An 18,723-nucleotide genomic window follows, 5' to 3' on the forward strand; every position below is an offset into this window, starting at 1 on the left:
ATGGGGTCAAAATAGTGGCCAGACGTGACAGTGAGACAGCTGACTTGGCAGATAAAGAGCGATATGTACAAATGATGCACTGAAGTACAGTACTTTGCTTATCAATTGTGCAATATGTTCCAGAGGGTACATGCGTCTGCCCTTGCACAGGGCTCAGCATGGGGCTGCCTCAGAGTGGAGATGACAATTCTGGTTTATCAACCACCTGGAAGGTCTCGGGACAACAATTCTACTTAACCTCTTCTACTGAACAGAGAAAACCTCTCATCATTTAGAAGATTATTATCTCATATCGAAGAAAGGTGAAGGACATTTTAAGTTTGGAGGGAAAATAGCAAGTACCTTAAGATGATTGCAAGATCTGTGAGTTAGCAAACGTCCAGTCACAGTAAAACTGAACACATATGTCAGTCACACAGATACTCCTGAAAGCTTGAGATCATTATGATTAATATGGTAACGTACGGGCATTCTTTGCAGTGCTCTTCATGCTCAATTCCCTTTTTGTGTAAGCCCTGCATTAGTTGTTCCTCTTATACTAGTTATTGATATAAGGAGGATGGGTTTGTCTTGCCTGGGCTCGTTCCTAGGTCTTGCCAGGTAGAACGATAACAGTCCCAGGGCGCCGAAACCCATCTTGCCAAATTTCCAAAATGCATATGAAAGAAAATCCACTTATTACATGCATACTATGCAGTGAGAGGGACGGTGAGTATGGGGAGTGCTGGATCAAAAAAGAACCATCTGAAAAAAGGTTGTATGCCCTAAATAATAATAGAAATTGATAGTGGCGCATCCTATCGATCACTGATCGAATCTGTGTAGATTTAAGATCTAGAGGACGCATGTGAGGTCTGAGGAGTGAGGAGGACAAGTGTGAAAAAAGGAGGGAGGAGTGAGGATGAAAAATAAGAATTTCTTAAAATGGCACTTGTATCTGTCACATCACCATACCTTGACCATTCAAAATCCTCAGGGCTGTTGACTTTCTTCTTAATGATATCGGCTAGGATGTCCCTGCAGTGGACGTAGAGGATGAGCAGTGCTTCCAGCGTGGTCTGTTGGTGGAAGTGAAGAATGCCTGTTGACATCTCTGCAAGCTCTTCAAGGTGGTTTACAAGTGTGGTGTGGACTCTCTTTAGATCACTTCCAGGGTCAGTGCTTTGGAAACCTTTGACACACTCCCTATGGAACATGATTTGACTCTGGAAACGGGAACAATGGTAGAATTAGACACTACATATTTCAAACATGTGTAGCTGGTTTGTAAAAAGTTAAAAACTAGAAAATGTATTTCTTTAATGTGATTAACAACTGATGGACGTTTTCCTGCAAAATAGAGCAGAGCGCCATGTGAAGCCCAATGTTGTTATTGTGTCCAATGTATGTCTGAGCAGAAGCTAGACTATACGTTTTTTGCTTATTACAATGTACAGGGCTAAAACTCCACATTTTCTTCAGCAATAAGAACACATTTAGATTTGCTACAAGAAAGCATCGAAAATTGGATGTTCCTTCTGAGTAACATTTGTTCTGATGGATACAATGGGCCTCATTACAAGTCCTGCAGTGACCTGCCAGTGCTACTGGCAGGTTTCGGCTGGACTCATAACACCGTTTCTGCCAACTGAGATCCCGGTGCCAACGGGACATTACAAATCCCGGCAGCAATTATATCAGGCAGCGGAAAGTTTAAGTCCCCATTCACATGGAGTTGCATAGGACTCCATGGTAACAGGGACACCGAAGCATCTGCCCCGCTGCCGGCGGTGCTAGTTATTCCATGAAAACTCTGTGGGCAGGTGCCGTTACGCCAGGCAGGTCAGACCTGGCAGGCGGAACGGCCCCGCCCGCAGAGTTTTAGTGTGGCAGTCCGGACAGGGTACTGGTACGGTGTGACCGCATACATGCCAACCCTGCCGCCTAAAATAACCGTAGACCCAATGCATTCCTATGGGAAAATGCATGTCTCCCAATTTCCTTGGGAAAATCTCCCTCCCAGGTACGTCGCAATGTTGGAATGTATGTGACCGGCACCCTTATTTCCGGACTACCACACTTGTAATGAGGCCCAATGTCTCCTCTGCAGATTCTTTTAAAAGGTCAAACCTGAATAATGCTTGCACAGCGCCGGGTTGGGGCCACCTGTAGAGAAGGTGGCATGGAGGTGTGCCTAGCGGTGTCCAATGGAAGTGCCAGATTCCAGAGCGCAAGTGGCTCTGTCTACCTCGAGTCCAACAGTTCCCCAGATACATGCTGCACAGGTGGATTGGGATCATTTCAAGGCGACTGAGCGGAGGACGTTGGAAGATAAGGAATCTGCAGAGGCAACATCGTATCCATCAGAATCAAGGTTACCCGTAAGGTACACAACTTATTCTTCGCCACTGCAGTTTCCTTATATTTGAAAGATTACCCCAGCAATGTTAATAAATTAGAAAAGCAGGAAAATATGTATCTCAAAAAAGGGACCTTTTTAGGATTTCACATAAAGATGGACGAGCCAAACACTCCCCTCTTTATGGTGGATACCTGCAGCCTTTCCTTCACCAGTGACAGTGCAAAGTCAAAACCCTAGCTACAGAAGCTGAGAGATTGCAAGTCTCCTGCTGTTTGCACGATCTGTAGTAGCTCAGCCACATGCAAGAGTAAGGTTTGCGTATACTCTGCCTCCTGGCTGTCAACATGAAGTTCAAAACCTCCTTGGATAGATAATGTTCCTGGAACCTAAGGCGTTCAGGAGAACGCAACTGAAGACTGCCCATGTCAGGGTGGAAAATTGGCCAACTTCTCCAGCACACCTCACTGCTCGGGTTGTGCAGATCTGTGTACCAGACCCTCCATGCCCCTCTCAGGGAGAAAAAGATAATCAACCCCTGTAGTACCTGAACCCCCACAGGACCATCTGTAAGAGGGGAACAGCAGGGAATAAATACATCTTTGTGAATATCTACAGAATTTGTGAAGCATCAACCAACACACCTTTCCAAGTCACTTCACTGGAGCAGAATATGTGGCACATCTTGTTGGCATGAGTCACAAACAGATTCAACTTTGTCTGTCCCCATATATGAAAGATGTGATCCACCAACGACTGATTTAGTCCCCATATATGAAAGATGTGATCCACCAACGACTGATTTAGTATCCATTTGTGCAACACTGAATACCTCCTGCTGAGAGTGTCCACCTTCAAGTTGCACTCCCTGGCTAAATGGAAGGCCTGGATGACCATCTTTCTGGTGATCAACCATAACAAAAGAACCTGGGCCTCCTTGCGCAGCACAAGGGGACTTACCCCATCACACTTGTTCACGTAATGCATCGCGTTATGACCCTCACAGTCTCTACCTGTATTTAAGGGTTCGAAGGATTGCAATGCAAGGTGATTAGCTCCCAGTTTCAAAAGATTGGTGTGCAGGATAATCTCGCCCTGGCCATCTTTCTCGCACCTCCAGCTTTCTGAGTAAGGACCAGTGTTGACCTGTGACCAAAGAGTGCAGTAACTTCCTGTATGCTGGTAGAATAGAATGAGCAATAGAAAGAGCAATAGAAAACTCAAGTCCTGGAGGTTTAAGGACCCCATCCCGTTGCCAAGACACAGAGCATCCAATACTTGGGGCAGTGTCACCACTTTCAACATGTCTTTCCGCATACATTTGTTTAGGTTTTGCAGGCCTAGAATTGATTTCAATTTTCATAGCTACCTTTTCAGGATTACAAAGAATCCGGAGCAGAACTCAGTACGGTGTCCTCCTTCAGGCACCACTTACATTGCTCTTTTTTCAACCACCTGATCCACTTCCAAACGAGGTGCCTTTGGTAAAGTTCCCAATGTATGCACTGTGGAGAACACTCTGTGGAAACGGGATACAGTTTTCCTTTCTTAACTTGTTTCCCAATCTGTAGGACCCGCTTGTTCATTTTCTCAGCCCTCCACTCCTCACCGAAGTCCTCCAGCCTGCTGCCCACTAGTGCCACTTGCTCTGAGGAATCGTCAAAGTGGCTTCCCAGAGCTCACCTCCTCCTGATATGCCACAGGTTGAGCTGATGTCTTCGTCCAGCTTATCCCCTTACAGGGCCTTTTGGCCGGTTGATTCTTCACTTGAGCTCCTTTTCCAAAGCCCTCTTTCTGTGGGTAGCCGGAAGATCCCGGAACTGTTGGGCCATGAAAACAGGTTTAGGGGATCAGTAAAAGACTCAAAGAGGGTGCTGTAAACCTTTCCAGAGCATGGTCCACCTTATCCCCAAAGAGCTTATCCCACTGAAATGGCATATCAATGATCTTCTGGACATCAGAATAGAAACCGGAGAAGCCATCCGTGGTGCCTGAAGCTTGCTCCATTCACCTTGGCCTAGAGGCACCTGGATGATATACATGGAGGAATCCATCTATGACCACCTCCCTCATTTCCTCCCTTTTTGCCACTGGCCTACTCTTTCTCCACCATCTGGCACAAGGCAAACTGGTATCGGGCCAGGGTTATGACAGCATTAATGTAACTGGAAGGAATAATTTTAATTTCTGTGCCCATTCCCTTTAACCTTAGAGACCCCCAGCTCTTTTGCTGGACTCATGGCTTTTTAATTTTTACTCCTGAGTGAGTGGGACTTTTCCGCCACTGCCTCGTGTGTTTTTCTGACTAGAATTGTGTGTTTCTTACTGTTTAATGGAGTCTGGTAAACTCCATAGGCATTTGCTTTTTGCATTGTGACACACATCAGTTGGACTTCTTTTAACGTTTAAATACATTTTCTGGAGTGAACTACTGTTCCCAAGAATAATAAGATTACTTTTGTCTTACTTACCTTTTCTTTTGCGGGTCCAGCACACACCACCCTATGTGGAGTGTTGGGGAGTTACGTAGTAACTCCTTATTGCACTTCTCATGTTACAGTCATTTACACTAACTAAAGTGAATGGCTGGTGGCAGTGGTTTCTCTTTGTGCCATGTATCTGTGGGCTGATTTCTCAGCTGCAGTATGGCACCAAAGGGTGACCATTTTCCCAAAAGAGCCCCGGTCTTCTTTTTCACCATTTCTTGTCAGTTAGTTCCTTCTGGGCTTTTACTCTGTTGTTTGAATCAGGTTTGAGTCCTGTGCATTGTGCCTTTGGCGGTCTTCAGCCTGCATAGGCTCCAGTGTGTGTGAGCAAAACTTCCCGTCCTTTATCTCTAGGTGTGCCTGGGTGAAACCAGTTGTGATTGGCCGGCTGGCTGTCCGAGAGGATAGCCACCCTGCTGACAGCCTAGGACTGTGAATGAATGGGAACTTGTTTAAAAGGCGAGGTTTCTGAGACTAGAGGCAGAGTCGACCACTGGAGGACAACATCTGACAAAGAAGACATGAAGAGACGCGAGCTGCACCCTCCTGGACTGCGAAGTGCCCGGTGAAGGTCTGCAGCTGTGCTGACCCCGTTTTTGTTTTGACTGGAAAGACCCGCAAGGGACAACTTCCTCCCTTGGGATGGTGGGACCAACTAGCCTTAAGACCAGATTCATTTTGGTGCAACCCCTGACTTGCTGTGACTTTCCAAGGCTGCAGAATCCCAATGCCTGGGCACCCCTGACCGTCATCGAGTGCATTGTCTTTGAAAGTGCGAATCCAACCAAACCTTTGTGGGCATCCAGAGGACCCTATCGAAGCAGGAAATCCTCATCTAGAGTCCCCTCACCAGGACCGAAGGATCACGTAACATCCAACCAGAGCTGTTCATTCTTCTTTGGCGCTGAGAAAAAGGCGCCAAAACCAAAAAAGGCAGCTGGATCAAGGAGAATCCATCGCTGCCGAGTCCCTCTCTTGACTGCTGCCGCGGAAGCCCGCCAGACATCCTCCCTTAAGTCACCACAACCAAGGACCAGGAACAAGGCTTCCTTTCCAATCCAAGCTTAAATTTCACTTCCTTTGTCTTGTCTTTAAATCTCTTCATAACCTTGCTCCTCCTTACCTCTCTTCTCTCCTCTCATTATATACCCCCTCTCGCTCCCTTTGTTCTGCTGATCTCTTCTTACTTTCTGTTCTCCCACCACCATGTGCCTCTTCTCGTTGCCGCTCCTTTCAGCTTCTTGCCCCCTTACACTGGAATTCCTTACCTCTCTCTATCTGCTCCTTTCCCACCTACTCCTCCTTCCACTCCTCTTTGAAAGAACTTCTTCTTCACTCCCCTCCCTGATACCTACCCTTCTCTCTATCCCTTCCCTCCCTCTTTTATCCTCTATCTGCTCTCCTTATCTTTATCTTTTCTCGTCTCTACTGTGATCCCCCTCCTTTGTTGCTCACTTCACTTATTACTTTCTCCATCTTGATCCTTTCCAACCCCCCTTCTCTCCTCTCTCTTCTTACTTACAAATTTTTCTAAATGCCGTTTTTATGGTTTGATTCATGTTTACTGTTTTGCTTCTACAGTTCCATGTGTTTTGTATTCCTGGTTGTTATCTGTAAGGCGCCTTGGATTAAGGCGCTATATAAAACAATAAAAATACAAATACAAATACAAAATACGACAAGGGTCTGCTACACTGCAACAGGAAGGCATTGCTTTTGGCTGTCCTGGCTCCCTAAAGGCCCCCTTCTAAACCTATTGGCAGTGCTTGTTCCCTTTCGGGTTTTAATTGTTGAACACTATTATTGCTGGGATAAAAGACTGCCTACATACCTTTGGGAGAATCCTTTACTTCTTACAAAGTATGTTCTGATCTGACTTTAACTTTTCCCTCCTTAAAACTCTATATTGTAAGGGTGATCACTAATAAGTGTTATTGCTGACCTCAAATGACATCCCTATAGTGTGCTGGAATATGTATAACATAAGAAAAATGTACTCACCTACTTTATTGTTCTTGTTGAACGGAATCCTAAGTTTGTGATTAATGTTACTATTAGTTGCTGCTTTTTGAAGATTGTCTAATTATCCTTGTGTATATATATAAATACATATTTATACTATAACTTTAAGTGTGCAAGTGTTTACTTGGATACCTGTTTTTACTAATTTAATTGTACAGCTCTACAGCTCACATTACCCCTCTTAAAATAAGCCTGGCTGCTCAGTCACTCTAACAACTTGTGTAGTAAAGGCCTATATTAAAAGGTGGGTTACCTAATACCAAGAGATAAGTCTTGTAAAGTCCCACACAAGTTGGACTCTAGACATTCTTACCTAACAGAAACACAGGGCTATAGATCATGAGATGAACATCTTTTAGGCCATATGGTCCATACTCTTGTACTCCCTCTCTGGTGGCAAGGTTGGAAAAACATTGGGGACATCCCCTGGAGTTGTCTGTGAGAACCACTAATGCGTCCTGCCACTGATTGGTCGAAAAGACAAGAAGGGTCTTCTTTGAATGGCCTTTACTTCCTTAGAATGCTTCTGTTCAGGGCTGGGACAGACATCTGTTGCTCCCAAATGTCCATAATGAAGTATTTTGAACATTCTCTGACTGGGAGAAAAGGCTGGTCCTCGTCTGGCTCTTTGCCCGTCCCATCCGTGAGCTTGACTTTTCCTCCATTGTCTACTGAGTCCAGTACCTGGATATCCAGAGCCTTAATTGCCCTCCTGATAAGGGCTGTTTATGACAGAAATTCTATGAGGTTGCCAATGACACCTTTTCGTTGAGAACCACTTCAGGTAAGGTGTTGTCACCACTGCTTCCTGTACTTCTTTCAGAACCTCGTCCAACTTACCTGACCTCTCCTCAAAATCCTTATGAAATCTGGAATAATTTTCCTCCCTAATCACCAATATCAAAATCATCACCTCTAATGAGAAGCACATCAACCTTGCTACACAACTCTCAGGTTCCATACTTTAGTCTGAAACCAACAGGCCTCCAGCTAACCATCAGCATCTTCTGCAGCGTAAGAGTTGATGCACTGGCTTAGAGAGGTGCTGTGCCGAACTCCAGCAGCAGCTACACAGTTTGTGGTGAAGAAGTCCCGGCCAGACAGGTCTACAACCACACCAGTAAAGCACCCATTAGGGGAGTGAACACTTGCCAACCCGCACAGCCGGTCCAAGGCGCCAATAACAATATATACAGAGGTGGAACTGCTCCCCTCTCAGCTAGCCTACTACTGATTCGCCAGTACTATAAAAAGGTGAAAGTTAAGTCAGAACAGAGTGAGTGTTTGAAGAAAGTTTTGAGCAGGCTGGGGGGGGCACAAAGGAGCAGAGAGAGTTGGAGCAAGTAGCAGGAGGGAGATAGCCAGGAGGAGAGAGCAAGAGGGTGTGAGTTGCCAAGAGGAGGTGGTGAGGACATCAGGAGCAGAGAGGAGGAGGGTGGGAATTGTCAAGAGGAGATGGAGGGAAACATCAGGAGAAGCAAGGAGTGCATGAGATATCAAGAGGAGGAGGAGATTATCAGGAGGGGAGAAGGGACGGGTGAGAGTTGTCAGGAGCATGTGGAAAAGAGCAGCAGGAAGAGCGAGGGCTATAAGGAGGCGGCAGGGGATGCTGGGGAAGGCACATATGGCCCTGGTAAGTGTGGGGCAACACAGAGCAAAATGACTAGAGGTGAACACAAAATCGTGAAAGGATGAGCCTTGGAGGGCTAAAAGAACAAGCAAGTAGCAGAGTATTGAAGCAGGTGAAGCACAGTAGCAGTGCAGAAGAACTATGGACAGTGCTGCTAGATACGGGCATGTGTGAGATACCAAGAAGGCGAGTGAAAGAGGCTAAGATGGAAGGAGAGCCAGTAAACTGGCATAAAGGTGGTCAGGATCCGATAGCTATACTGTGAAAACTGTGTGGAGGTCCTCTACTTGGCTCTATACCCACGATCACTGGAAGAGAAGAGGAATAATTTCCCCAATGCCCTGTTGAAACAAAAGACTACAAATATACATTTATTGGTTGCATTTGTTGGGCAGTTTGGGACTAGTTATGCTAAATGGGAGGTCACAAGGAGACAATCCCGGGGAATGCACTAGATTTGTAAATAAGACGCATTCCAACTTAGATTACTTTTTTATGCATGACAACTATTTTGATCATTTGACAAGCTTTCACATTATAAGAATATTGCAAGTGATTGTGCTTTCAATCATGGATGACACATCCAATTAGAACGAAGGGGGAATTTCCATTGGTGGGGGAGTTGAGATTTAACAATGCAGGCAATAGAATACGCTTTTTGGATAAAACTATTGAGTTTTTTTATATGGAGGCACAACACTTTGCTTAGGACATACAGGGAGAATTATAGCTGAATTAGCACAGTGTTCAAAGTGTGATGATTAGATTTCTCGTGTAACAAATAGCTTTGTGGTCTTTGTTGGTAACAGGCATACCACATAAAATAAAAATCGAAAAAACATGTTCATGATCAACAAATAGCATTAAAATATGAAGTCAAAAAAATTAAAACCTGGTTAAAGATGTATTAAAAAATAGATGTTGAACAATATGTTAAGTTTATTGGCCTCACATGACACCCACATTTTTATGACTGTTACTAAGGAGGAGATGCTCTCATACTAAATTCCATAGGTCACAGTAGATGGAAATGCCATATGGAAAATATCTATGGAGGACAAACGGGAACTAACCGTTGAAAAATGAATAGAAAGTCCAGTATGGGGAAACCACATGCAGTCTCAAAATGGGAGATTATAAAAACTATGACAATATTTTAAATTGGCAAGGACCCCTTAGCCGGATGTGCCCGCAAACTTAGTGACCTCTAAGCAGTGTGAGAAACTGACATGTTTGCCTGAAATCATGTATTCTGCAATAACTAAAAATAAATGTATCCATAAGTCACGGCAAGAGGCCTTGTTTATACCCAAACACAACTGAGGGAGGAAGAAAGAACCAGCAAATCATAGGCTTTTTCTCCTGCTTTGTATGGCTTGCAAAATGTTTGCACCAGCTCTATTAAACAGACTAAAATACTGAACCTAAACAAAAAATACAATTTCCCCTATGCAAACAGGGTTTCATGCAGGCCTATCTACTGCTCATACCCTTTTAATATTAAACATCCTTGCTAGTCGAGTGTTGAGATCAGGAAGCTCACCTCTCTATGTAGTGCTTTCAGATTACTCTTCTGCATTTGACAAAGTATATAGGGGAACATATTGGGGTAAATTGATGAGTTGGCACAAAGATGGTAATATTCTGAAATTCCCCATACTTTTACATGAGAAAAAAACAGAGGAGCAGATTAGAGTCAGAGTGGAAATTCTCAGTATGAACACATGTGGAATTCAGTCTTAAACAAGCCTGTATAATAGTGCCACTTCTTTTTAACCTGGATTTGGTTGATCTGGGGTCGAACTATGAAAGCAATGTATATAAATTGTCTATTTTATGCAGATTATGTGGTCCTTTTTGACTAACAAGAGGTTGAAATTCAGTGAAGCCCGATAGTGGTGGACATAACTTGGAAATACATTATAAAAAGTTCAAAATTATGAACTCCCTCGCTTGCCCACCCCCATGGTCAGCATCCAACATCGATGTCCTTTCCCTGGCCACCTGCATAGAGGATCCAAGGGGATTAAGAGTGAGAAGACTCTCAGGTTTCTCACAGCACTTTAATATCTCAACGCTTGCAAGATGCATTTTCATTTTGTAGTTTTGAAAACACATTAAATCCCATCACAACATCACTTAGGGGTTTTGAAAAGGAACATGCTGGCTTTTTGCTGGATCCTGCCAAAGAAGGCTATAAACAAAGTATTTGCCCTAATATATCAAATGGTGTGAAGGAAGGGCAGGGGGGGAGTGAATCATCCACAGGAGCCAATGGCCATGCTCCATCATCCCCTCTCCAAGAACAAGCTAATTTGAATCACTCGTCTGCCAGTTCCCTTGATCACACAAGGAATCCATCACCTTCCACCTCATCTACAGATCACCTCACAGGAGTGACTCTTTCATTGCAAATATCTCCAATGCACTCTCCTCTGCTAAATTAGCACATTAATAGTATTTCTTTCTTGGTGATCAAGCCACAGGCTGAAAACCACACTTGAAGCATGCTTTTCACACTTCCATGGTCCTTAAGCAAATAGTGCTCTCCCCAACGCATAACAAAGGCAACACCGTAGACTTACAGGGTAATTCATAGAATTTCGCAGAAAAGTGTCGCAAGCGGCTGGCGCAGAGTGTCCGCGTGCGATTGTCTGCGCCAGGCACGTGCGCTAAAACCGATTTCCGCGCACAGCGTATTCATGGATTTCAGGCTCCCAAACCAGCCGTGGCGCAGAGTATCGCAGCGACCCTGCAGCAGCGCCAGTAACGCCCCCAAGAACGCCCTCGCGCAAGGAAAAGCCATCAAAATCGCTAAATCATCGCAAAGGGCTGCGCTAACCCTGGACCAGTCTACAGGGCTGCCAAACAAGGAACGCAAAGCGGGTAACGTGCATATCAGGGGTACGCGTGAAGTTATACACGCGATTAGCCAGGGTAGGTGTATTACAGGGGTACGGGAAGTTCTACACGCGATTGGCCAGGGTACGTGTATTACAGGGGTACGCGTGAAGTTTTACACGCGATTAGCCAGGGCACGTGTATCACAGGGGTACGCAGGAATTATCACACGCGATTTGGCTGGGTACGTGTATTACAGGGGTACACGGGAAGTTCTACACGCGATTCGGCTGGGTACGTGTATTACATGGGTGCGCGGGAATTCTCACATGCGATTTGGCCAGGTACGTGTATTACAGGGGTGCGTGGGAATTATCACACGCGATTTGGCTTGGTACGTGTATTACAGGGGTGCGTGGGAAGTTCTACACGCGATTGGCCAGGGTACGTGTATTACAGGGGCACGTGGGAATTATCACATGCGATTTGGCTGGGTACGTGTATTACAGGGGTACACGGGAAGTTCTACACGCGATTCGGCTGGGTACGTGTATTACAGGGGTGCGCGGGAATTCTCACACGCGATTTGGCTTGGTACGTGTATTACAGGGGTGCGCGGGAATTCTCACATGCGATTTGGCCAGGTACGTGTATCACAGGGGTGTGCGGGAATTATCACACGCGATTAGGCTGGGTGGGTCCTCACAGGTGTTCCCTGTACACCCTCCACGGCCCCTGCAGGCAGCCCACAAAACAGGGGACTACCCTGCACACCTGCTCATGTCCCCCTGCACCCCCACCCCCCAGCAGTGCAGGGGCAGCCTCCACCAGGCCCCCACCCATGTCTCTCACCACCCCCACCCCCCAGCCACCAGGGGCAACCTCCACCAGGCCCCCATCCATGTCTCCCACCACCCCCACCCCCCAGCAGTGCAGGGGCACCCTCCACCAGGCCCCCACCAATGTCCCCTATCACCCCCACCCCCCTGCCACCAGGGGCACCCTCCACCAGGCCCCCACCCATGTCCCCTATCACCCCCACCCCCCAGCAGTGCAGGGGCACCCTCCATCAGGCCCCCACCCATGTCCCCTATCACCCCCACCCCCCTGCCACCAGGGGCACCCTCCACCAGGCCCCCATCCATGTCTCCCACCACCCCCACCCCCCAGCAGTGCAGGGGCACCCTCCACCAGGCCCCCACTCATGTCCCCCATCACCCCCACCCCCCTGCCACCAGGGGCACCCTCCACCAGGCCCCCACCCATGTCTCCCAGCACCCCCACCCCCCAGCAGTGCAGGGGCACCCTCCACCAGGCCCCCACTCATGTCTCCCAGCGTGCTACGTGTATTTCAGGGGTGCGCGGGAAGTCCCACTCGCGAATAGCCTGGGCGCGTGTATTTCAGGGGTGCGCGGGAAGTTCCACACGCGAATAGCCTGGTCGCATGCATTTCAGGGGTGCGCGGGAAGTTTTACACGCGACTTCAGCAGGGTACGTGTATTTCAGGTATGCGCGGGAATTCTCACACGCGATTTGGCTTGGTACGTGTATTACAGGGGTGTGCGGGAATTATCACACGCGATTAGGCTAGGTGGGTCCTCACAGGTGTTCCCTGTACACCCTCCACGGCCCCTGCAGGCAGCCCACAAAACAGGGGACTACCCTGCACACCTGCTCATGTCCCCCTGCACCCCCACCCCCCAGCAGTGCAGGGGCAGCCTCCACCAGGCCCCCACCCATGTCTCCCAACACCCCCACCCCCCAGCAGTGCAGGGTCAGTCTCCACCAGGCCCCCACTCATGTCTCCAACCACCCCCACCCCCAGCATCCAGGGGCACCCTCCACCAGGCCCCCACCAATGTCCCCTATCACCCGCACCCCCCAGCAGTGCAGGGGCACCCTCCATCAGGCCCCCACCCATGTCCCCTATCACCCCCACCCCCCTGCCACCAGGGGCACCCTCCACCAGGCCCCCATCCATGTCTCCCACCACCCCCACCCCCCAGCAGTGCAGGGGCACCCTCCACCAGGCCCCCACTCATGTCCCCTATCACCCCCACCCCCCAGCATCCAGGGGCACCCTCCACCAGGCCCCCACCCATGTCTCTCACCACCCCCACCCCCCAGCCACCAGGGGCAACCTCCACCAGGCCCCCATCCATGTCTCCCACCACCCCCACCCCCCAGCAGTGCAGGGGCACCCTCCACCAGGCCCCCACTCATGTCCCCTATCACCCCCACCCCCCAGCATCCAGGGGCACCCTCCACCAGGCCCCCACCCATGTCTCTCACCACCCCCACCCCCCAGCCACCAGGGGCAACCTCCACCAGGCCCCCATCCATGTCTCCCACCACCCCCACCCCCCAGCAGTGCAGGGGCACCCTCCACCAGGCCCCCACTCATGTCCCCCATCACCCCCACCCCCCTGCCACCAGGGGCACCCTCCACCAGGCCCCCACTCATGTCCCCTATCACCCCCACCCCCCAGCAGTGCAGGGGCACCCTCCATCAGGCCCCAACCCATGTCCCCTATCACCCCCACCCCCCTGCCACCAGGGGCACCCTCCACCAGGCCCCCATCCATGTCTCCCACCACCCCCACCCCCCAGCAGTGCAGGGGCACCCTCCACCAGGCCCCCACTCATGTCCCCCATCACCCCCACCCCCCTGCCACCAGGGGCACCCTCCACCAGGCCCCCACCCATGTCTCCCAGCACCCCCACCCCCCAGCAGTGCAGGGGCACCCTCCACCAGGCCCCCACTCATGTCTCCCAGCGTGCTACGTGTATTTCAGGGGTGCGCGGGAAGTCCCACTCGCGAATAGCCTGTGCGCGTGTATTTCAGGGGTGCGCGGGAAGTTCCACACGCGAATAGCCTGGTCGCATGCATTTCAGGGGTGCGCGGGAAGTTTTACACACGACTTCAGCAGGGTACGTGTATTTCAGGTATGCGCGGGAATTCTCACACGCGATTTGGCTTGGTACGTGTATTACAGGGGTGCGTGGGAAGTTACACACGCGATTAGGCTGGGTGGGTCCTCACAGGTGTTCCCTGTACACCCTCCATGGCCCCTGCAGGCAGCCCACAAAACAGGGGACTACCCTGCACACCTGCTCATGTCCCCCTGCACCCCCACCCCCCAGCAGTGCAGGGGCAGCCTCCACCAGGCCCCCACCCATGTCTCCCAACACCCCCACCCCCCAGCAGTGCAGGGTCAGTCTCCACCAGGCCCCCACTCATGTCTCCAACCACCCCCACCCCCCAGCATCCAGGGGCACCCTCCACCAGGCCCCCACCAATGTCCCCTATCACCCCCACCCCCCAGCAGTGCAGGGGCACCCTCCATCAGGCCCCCACCCATGTCCCCTATCACCCCCACCCCCCTGCCACCAGGGGCAGCCTCCGCCAGGCCCCCATCCATGTCTCCCACCACCCCCACCCCCCAGCAGTGCAGGGGCAGCCTCCACCAGGCCCCCACTCATGTCTCCCACCACCCCCACACCCCAGCCACCAGGGGCACCCTCCACCAGGCCCCCACTCATGTCTCCCACCACCCCCACCCCCCAGCAGTGCAGGGGCAGCAGGCAGTCGGGCAGCAGCAGGTGGGAGCGTGCTCGGGCTCTGGGGGGCAGTAGTTCGGCCTTCCGGGCAGGAGCGTGGTATTCCGTGTGCGTACGCGTGGCCAGCTTGGTACGGAGTGATTTTGCACGTGAAAATCCTGCACGTCAGCGTGAAAACTGAGGAAAGGCCCTCAGCGCGTAAGCGCGTCTGTGACGTGACCCGCACAGCTGTTTCCCACACAGCACGTGATGACAGAGCACACGTGGAAAGACTGCACGTCAGAGTCTCATCGCGTGTGATTGGTGGAAATGGCCCTACACGCAGAAGTGACAAAGCGTGTAATTGGTGGAAATGGCCCTAGCGCGTACACGCCGCGTAAGTGACGCTGGACGTGTGGGCCTGTATAAAAGGTACGTGTAGAACACGTTTTCCTTGTACGTGCTTTTCGTGGAGAGCGAGTGGGTGAATTCTGTACTTCTTGTCGTTTCACACGCGATTTACTTCACGGCGTTTCTAGTTCGTATTCCCTGTTACCTCTGACAGCTTTTTCTCTGTTTTCTCCTTTACTGGTTTACCTGGGCCTGTTCCCTCAAACAGTGTTCCCTTCTACTGTTGTCCTGTCTCCTCAGACAGCGGACAAATCTTCTTTTGGCGGGGGTGTTGCCAACCAAACGTGCTCCTTTTACACGCTCGTTTACCTGGCAGACGGTGAGTCACGCACGTATCTAACATCTGTGATAGCCCCGTGTGTAGCCTACCCCTTCAGAGGTCATTCTAGGCTGCGTGTGACACGCATACGTTCATTCTTGTGTTTCTGGGTGCCACAGCGTAGTGCAGGTTTTTCTTTCTGCACACGTGGTCTAGGAGGGGTTGTGTGCACGTCATCTCCCTTTTTTGGGCCTCCTGTGCGTTGCGTGACCCGTCATCTTTCCCCAGGGGTTACATTCAGCCTTGCTAGAGCACTAGGGTACAATTACCATCTGGTACCCAACCCCTTTGACCCCCAATTGCCCAGGACAATAGTCTACATCCACTCCCATACGCACATTAACATCAGTGCCATGGCTGGGAGGCGAGGATTCCGTAAGGGTGGCAAAGGTGGAAGAGCCACAAGTGGTGGCCGTGGTGGATCCGGTAGGGGACGTGGTCGTAACTTGCAGGGTGAGCCTGTCCCCCCATGTGTGGAGGACCAGTCACGGGCACCCATAATCCCCCCCCCCCCATTGAGGCTGATGTGGCTGACACCATCCATGCTCAGCCCTTGTTGGACCAGCCCATTGTGGCACCAGACCTGGCTGACTTCCAGGTCAGCAGGGCTACGACACGTGCGCTGGTGCACGTTGATGCCATCATGCCACGTGGATCTGGGGCAGCAAGGTCATCTGCTGCACCAAGTAGGCAGGGCGGAGAGGCTGCAGGGGCAGCTGCGGCTCCATCCACCCCAGCCCCCACACACCCATCCAGGACAGTGTCGGTCCTAGTCCATGCTGCTGACATTCCCCCTGACACCATCACACTAGAGCTAATGCCTGCACCAACTCCCATGCTGAGTGTGCAATCCCACACTCCTGATACAGAGTCCACCAGGGTTCCTGCCCCTAGTGTCCAGAGCGGCGCAGGACACTCAGGATCACCACCACCTTCCAAGCGGAAGAGGAAGAGTGCTCGTCCGGCACAGGCTGATGCCCCAGACACGGCTACACAGTCCGGCCCGTCCAGGAAGCCCAGCTTCACGGATGACGAACTGAATGCACTTGTCGAGTATGTGTCCGGACATGACAACGAGATGGTCATTGTTGCAGGATCCAAGACCACACCTGCAAAACGCCAGGCACACTGGCAGACCGTTGCGGACATCGTAAGTGCCCTTGGAATTGTGAGGCGCACAGCCAATGATTGCTATAAGCGCTGGAATGACCTAAAGCGCAGGGCAAAGAGTAAGCTGGCCTCAAGTCATGCCGCAACTCTAGTGACTGGAGGTGGGTCTCCAGTAGTAGACATGGAACTCACTCCACATGAGTCAGTCGCTGGGACCTACGTCACGGAGGAACAGATCCAAGGCGTGGGAGATCTGGCTGATTACGAGGCATTGTCCGGTGAGTGCACATGCATGTGTGTGTCATCCATGTGCATGGTGTGTGTGTGAGGGCTTCTGTTCGGGTGCCAGGTGAGAGTGTGTGCGCCTGAGTCGTATGGGTCAGCCATGTGCTTCATGCAATCCTTCCTGCGCAGCTGCAATCCTTCCTGCGCAGCTGCATTTGGCCATAGCAGTATCCCTTCTGCCAACAGTAGACATCTAGCCCAACTGCACGCCAGTTGCCCTTGAAGTGTCACCTTGCCACAACATATTTGCTTCTTCTTCACTGTTCATTCAGTCAGTTTGTTTGCATTCCACCACTTTCACTAGGCATGTCGCTGTCCACTAGTCACATGTCTGACATGGGTATGGTAAAGTGGAGTGACTTTGTTACCTGGATATCATTTGTACACACATGTCCCTGTGCAATTGGACCATTTCAGACTGGCAGCTCCAGGTGAAAAATCTGACCTGTTAGAAATAGAAAAGCTATTACATGCGGGAACTGGACTGAATGAATAGGTGCTGCCCTCCTCTCCATCTTCACTCAATAGCAATGGTACATGCCATCTGTGTGATGGCATGTGTGTTTCACCTGCCAATCACAGGCCAATGTGTGATGCCACTGCCAGGCAGCATGCAGAAAATGTGTTCATCTTCCATCTTGGTGTCATCAGTGTGTGCCATTTGCCTGCACTTCATACGCAGTGAGGGTGCATGCATGGGAGGGTTTTAGTCATGTGGGACATGTGTCAATCAAGTACTGGTTCTCTTGCTTCTCAGCCCTCAATGTGTGCCATGGTGCTAATGCCTGTTTCCATTTCTTTGTTTTCATGTCTTTGCAGGGGAAGACGCACCTGATACTGCTGGGGTTGTGGAGATGGTGCAGACCCAGGAGGTGTCCCAGGGCCGACCAACCACCAGTGAGGGACGTGGTGTGGTGGTGGGGGAGAACCCACAAGTGCTGCAGGTCGTGCTCTCAAGGGGTGTCTCTGGCTGCACCTCCCCCGAGCTGTACTCAGGTGTTGATTCGAATGAGACCTACGTGCCGTCACAGGTGAGTGTTCCAGGGAGGGATTCTGTTCTGTCTCACCCACCTGCACCAGGGTCAGTACCCTCCATGGGGATGTCAGTGTTGGCAGCTACGCCTTCGGTGGTTACGGATGCAGGGTCACACTCCGCGACATCTGATCCTGTTCCTGGGCCAGCAGATCAGAGGGGGAATGCAGTCCTGCAGCCTCAGGCAGTGCCGGCACAGCAAGGCGCAGTTCGCCTTGCCCCAGACAGGTGTGGTGCCCGCCGACGTGGTGGCCGTACGCCACCCGGCAATACCGCATGGGAGCAATCCATTTACGGTATGGCTACCCAACAGGCTGCATCATCCGAGATGATGGCTCAGGCCATGGATAGGGTGGCCACTTCCATTGTCCCCCCAGAAAGGCTGATGGAGCGACTAGAGCAGGCAACCGACTCCATCTGCCAGTCACACAGGGAGGACATGTTGGGGTCCAACAGGGACAGGCGGGCGGCACTGGCGACTCTGCAGGAGGCCATCTCCATTGAGTCCCAGGGCCACAGGGAAGCCCTGAGGCAGGAGCTCCTTCACCTCAGGACGACTCTTGTTGAGCTTGAGGCTTCAACACACCAAAGGACAGAACAGCAGCTGGAGCGTCTCACCCGTACGCTCTCAGCTGAGATGCAGGCAACGAGGGCGGAGGTCCGGGCATCCCGTGAGTTGTTGCATGGGGACCTCCGCACACTCATCCT

At 50.8% G+C, this 18,723-nt stretch overlaps 1 protein-coding gene across 1 annotated transcript in view; it reads right to left on the bottom strand.

The window, feature by feature from the left end:
- The window catches only part of DNAH14 (dynein axonemal heavy chain 14), a 2,000,441-nt gene that overhangs the window by 1,385,615 nt on the left and 596,103 nt on the right, over positions 1 to 18,723 (bottom strand). Inside the window, exon 28 of the mRNA XM_069608705.1 lies at positions 955 to 1,205. Coding sequence (XP_069464806.1) covers positions 955 to 1,205 — 251 coding nt within the window. The remainder of the gene's footprint in view (positions 1 to 954; positions 1,206 to 18,723) is intronic.

Source organism: Ambystoma mexicanum, chromosome 4q, assembly GCF_040938575.1.
Source record: "Ambystoma mexicanum isolate Mex_15411 chromosome 4q, UKY_AmexF1_1, whole genome shotgun sequence".
NCBI lineage: Eukaryota > Metazoa > Chordata > Amphibia > Caudata > Ambystomatidae > Ambystoma > Ambystoma mexicanum.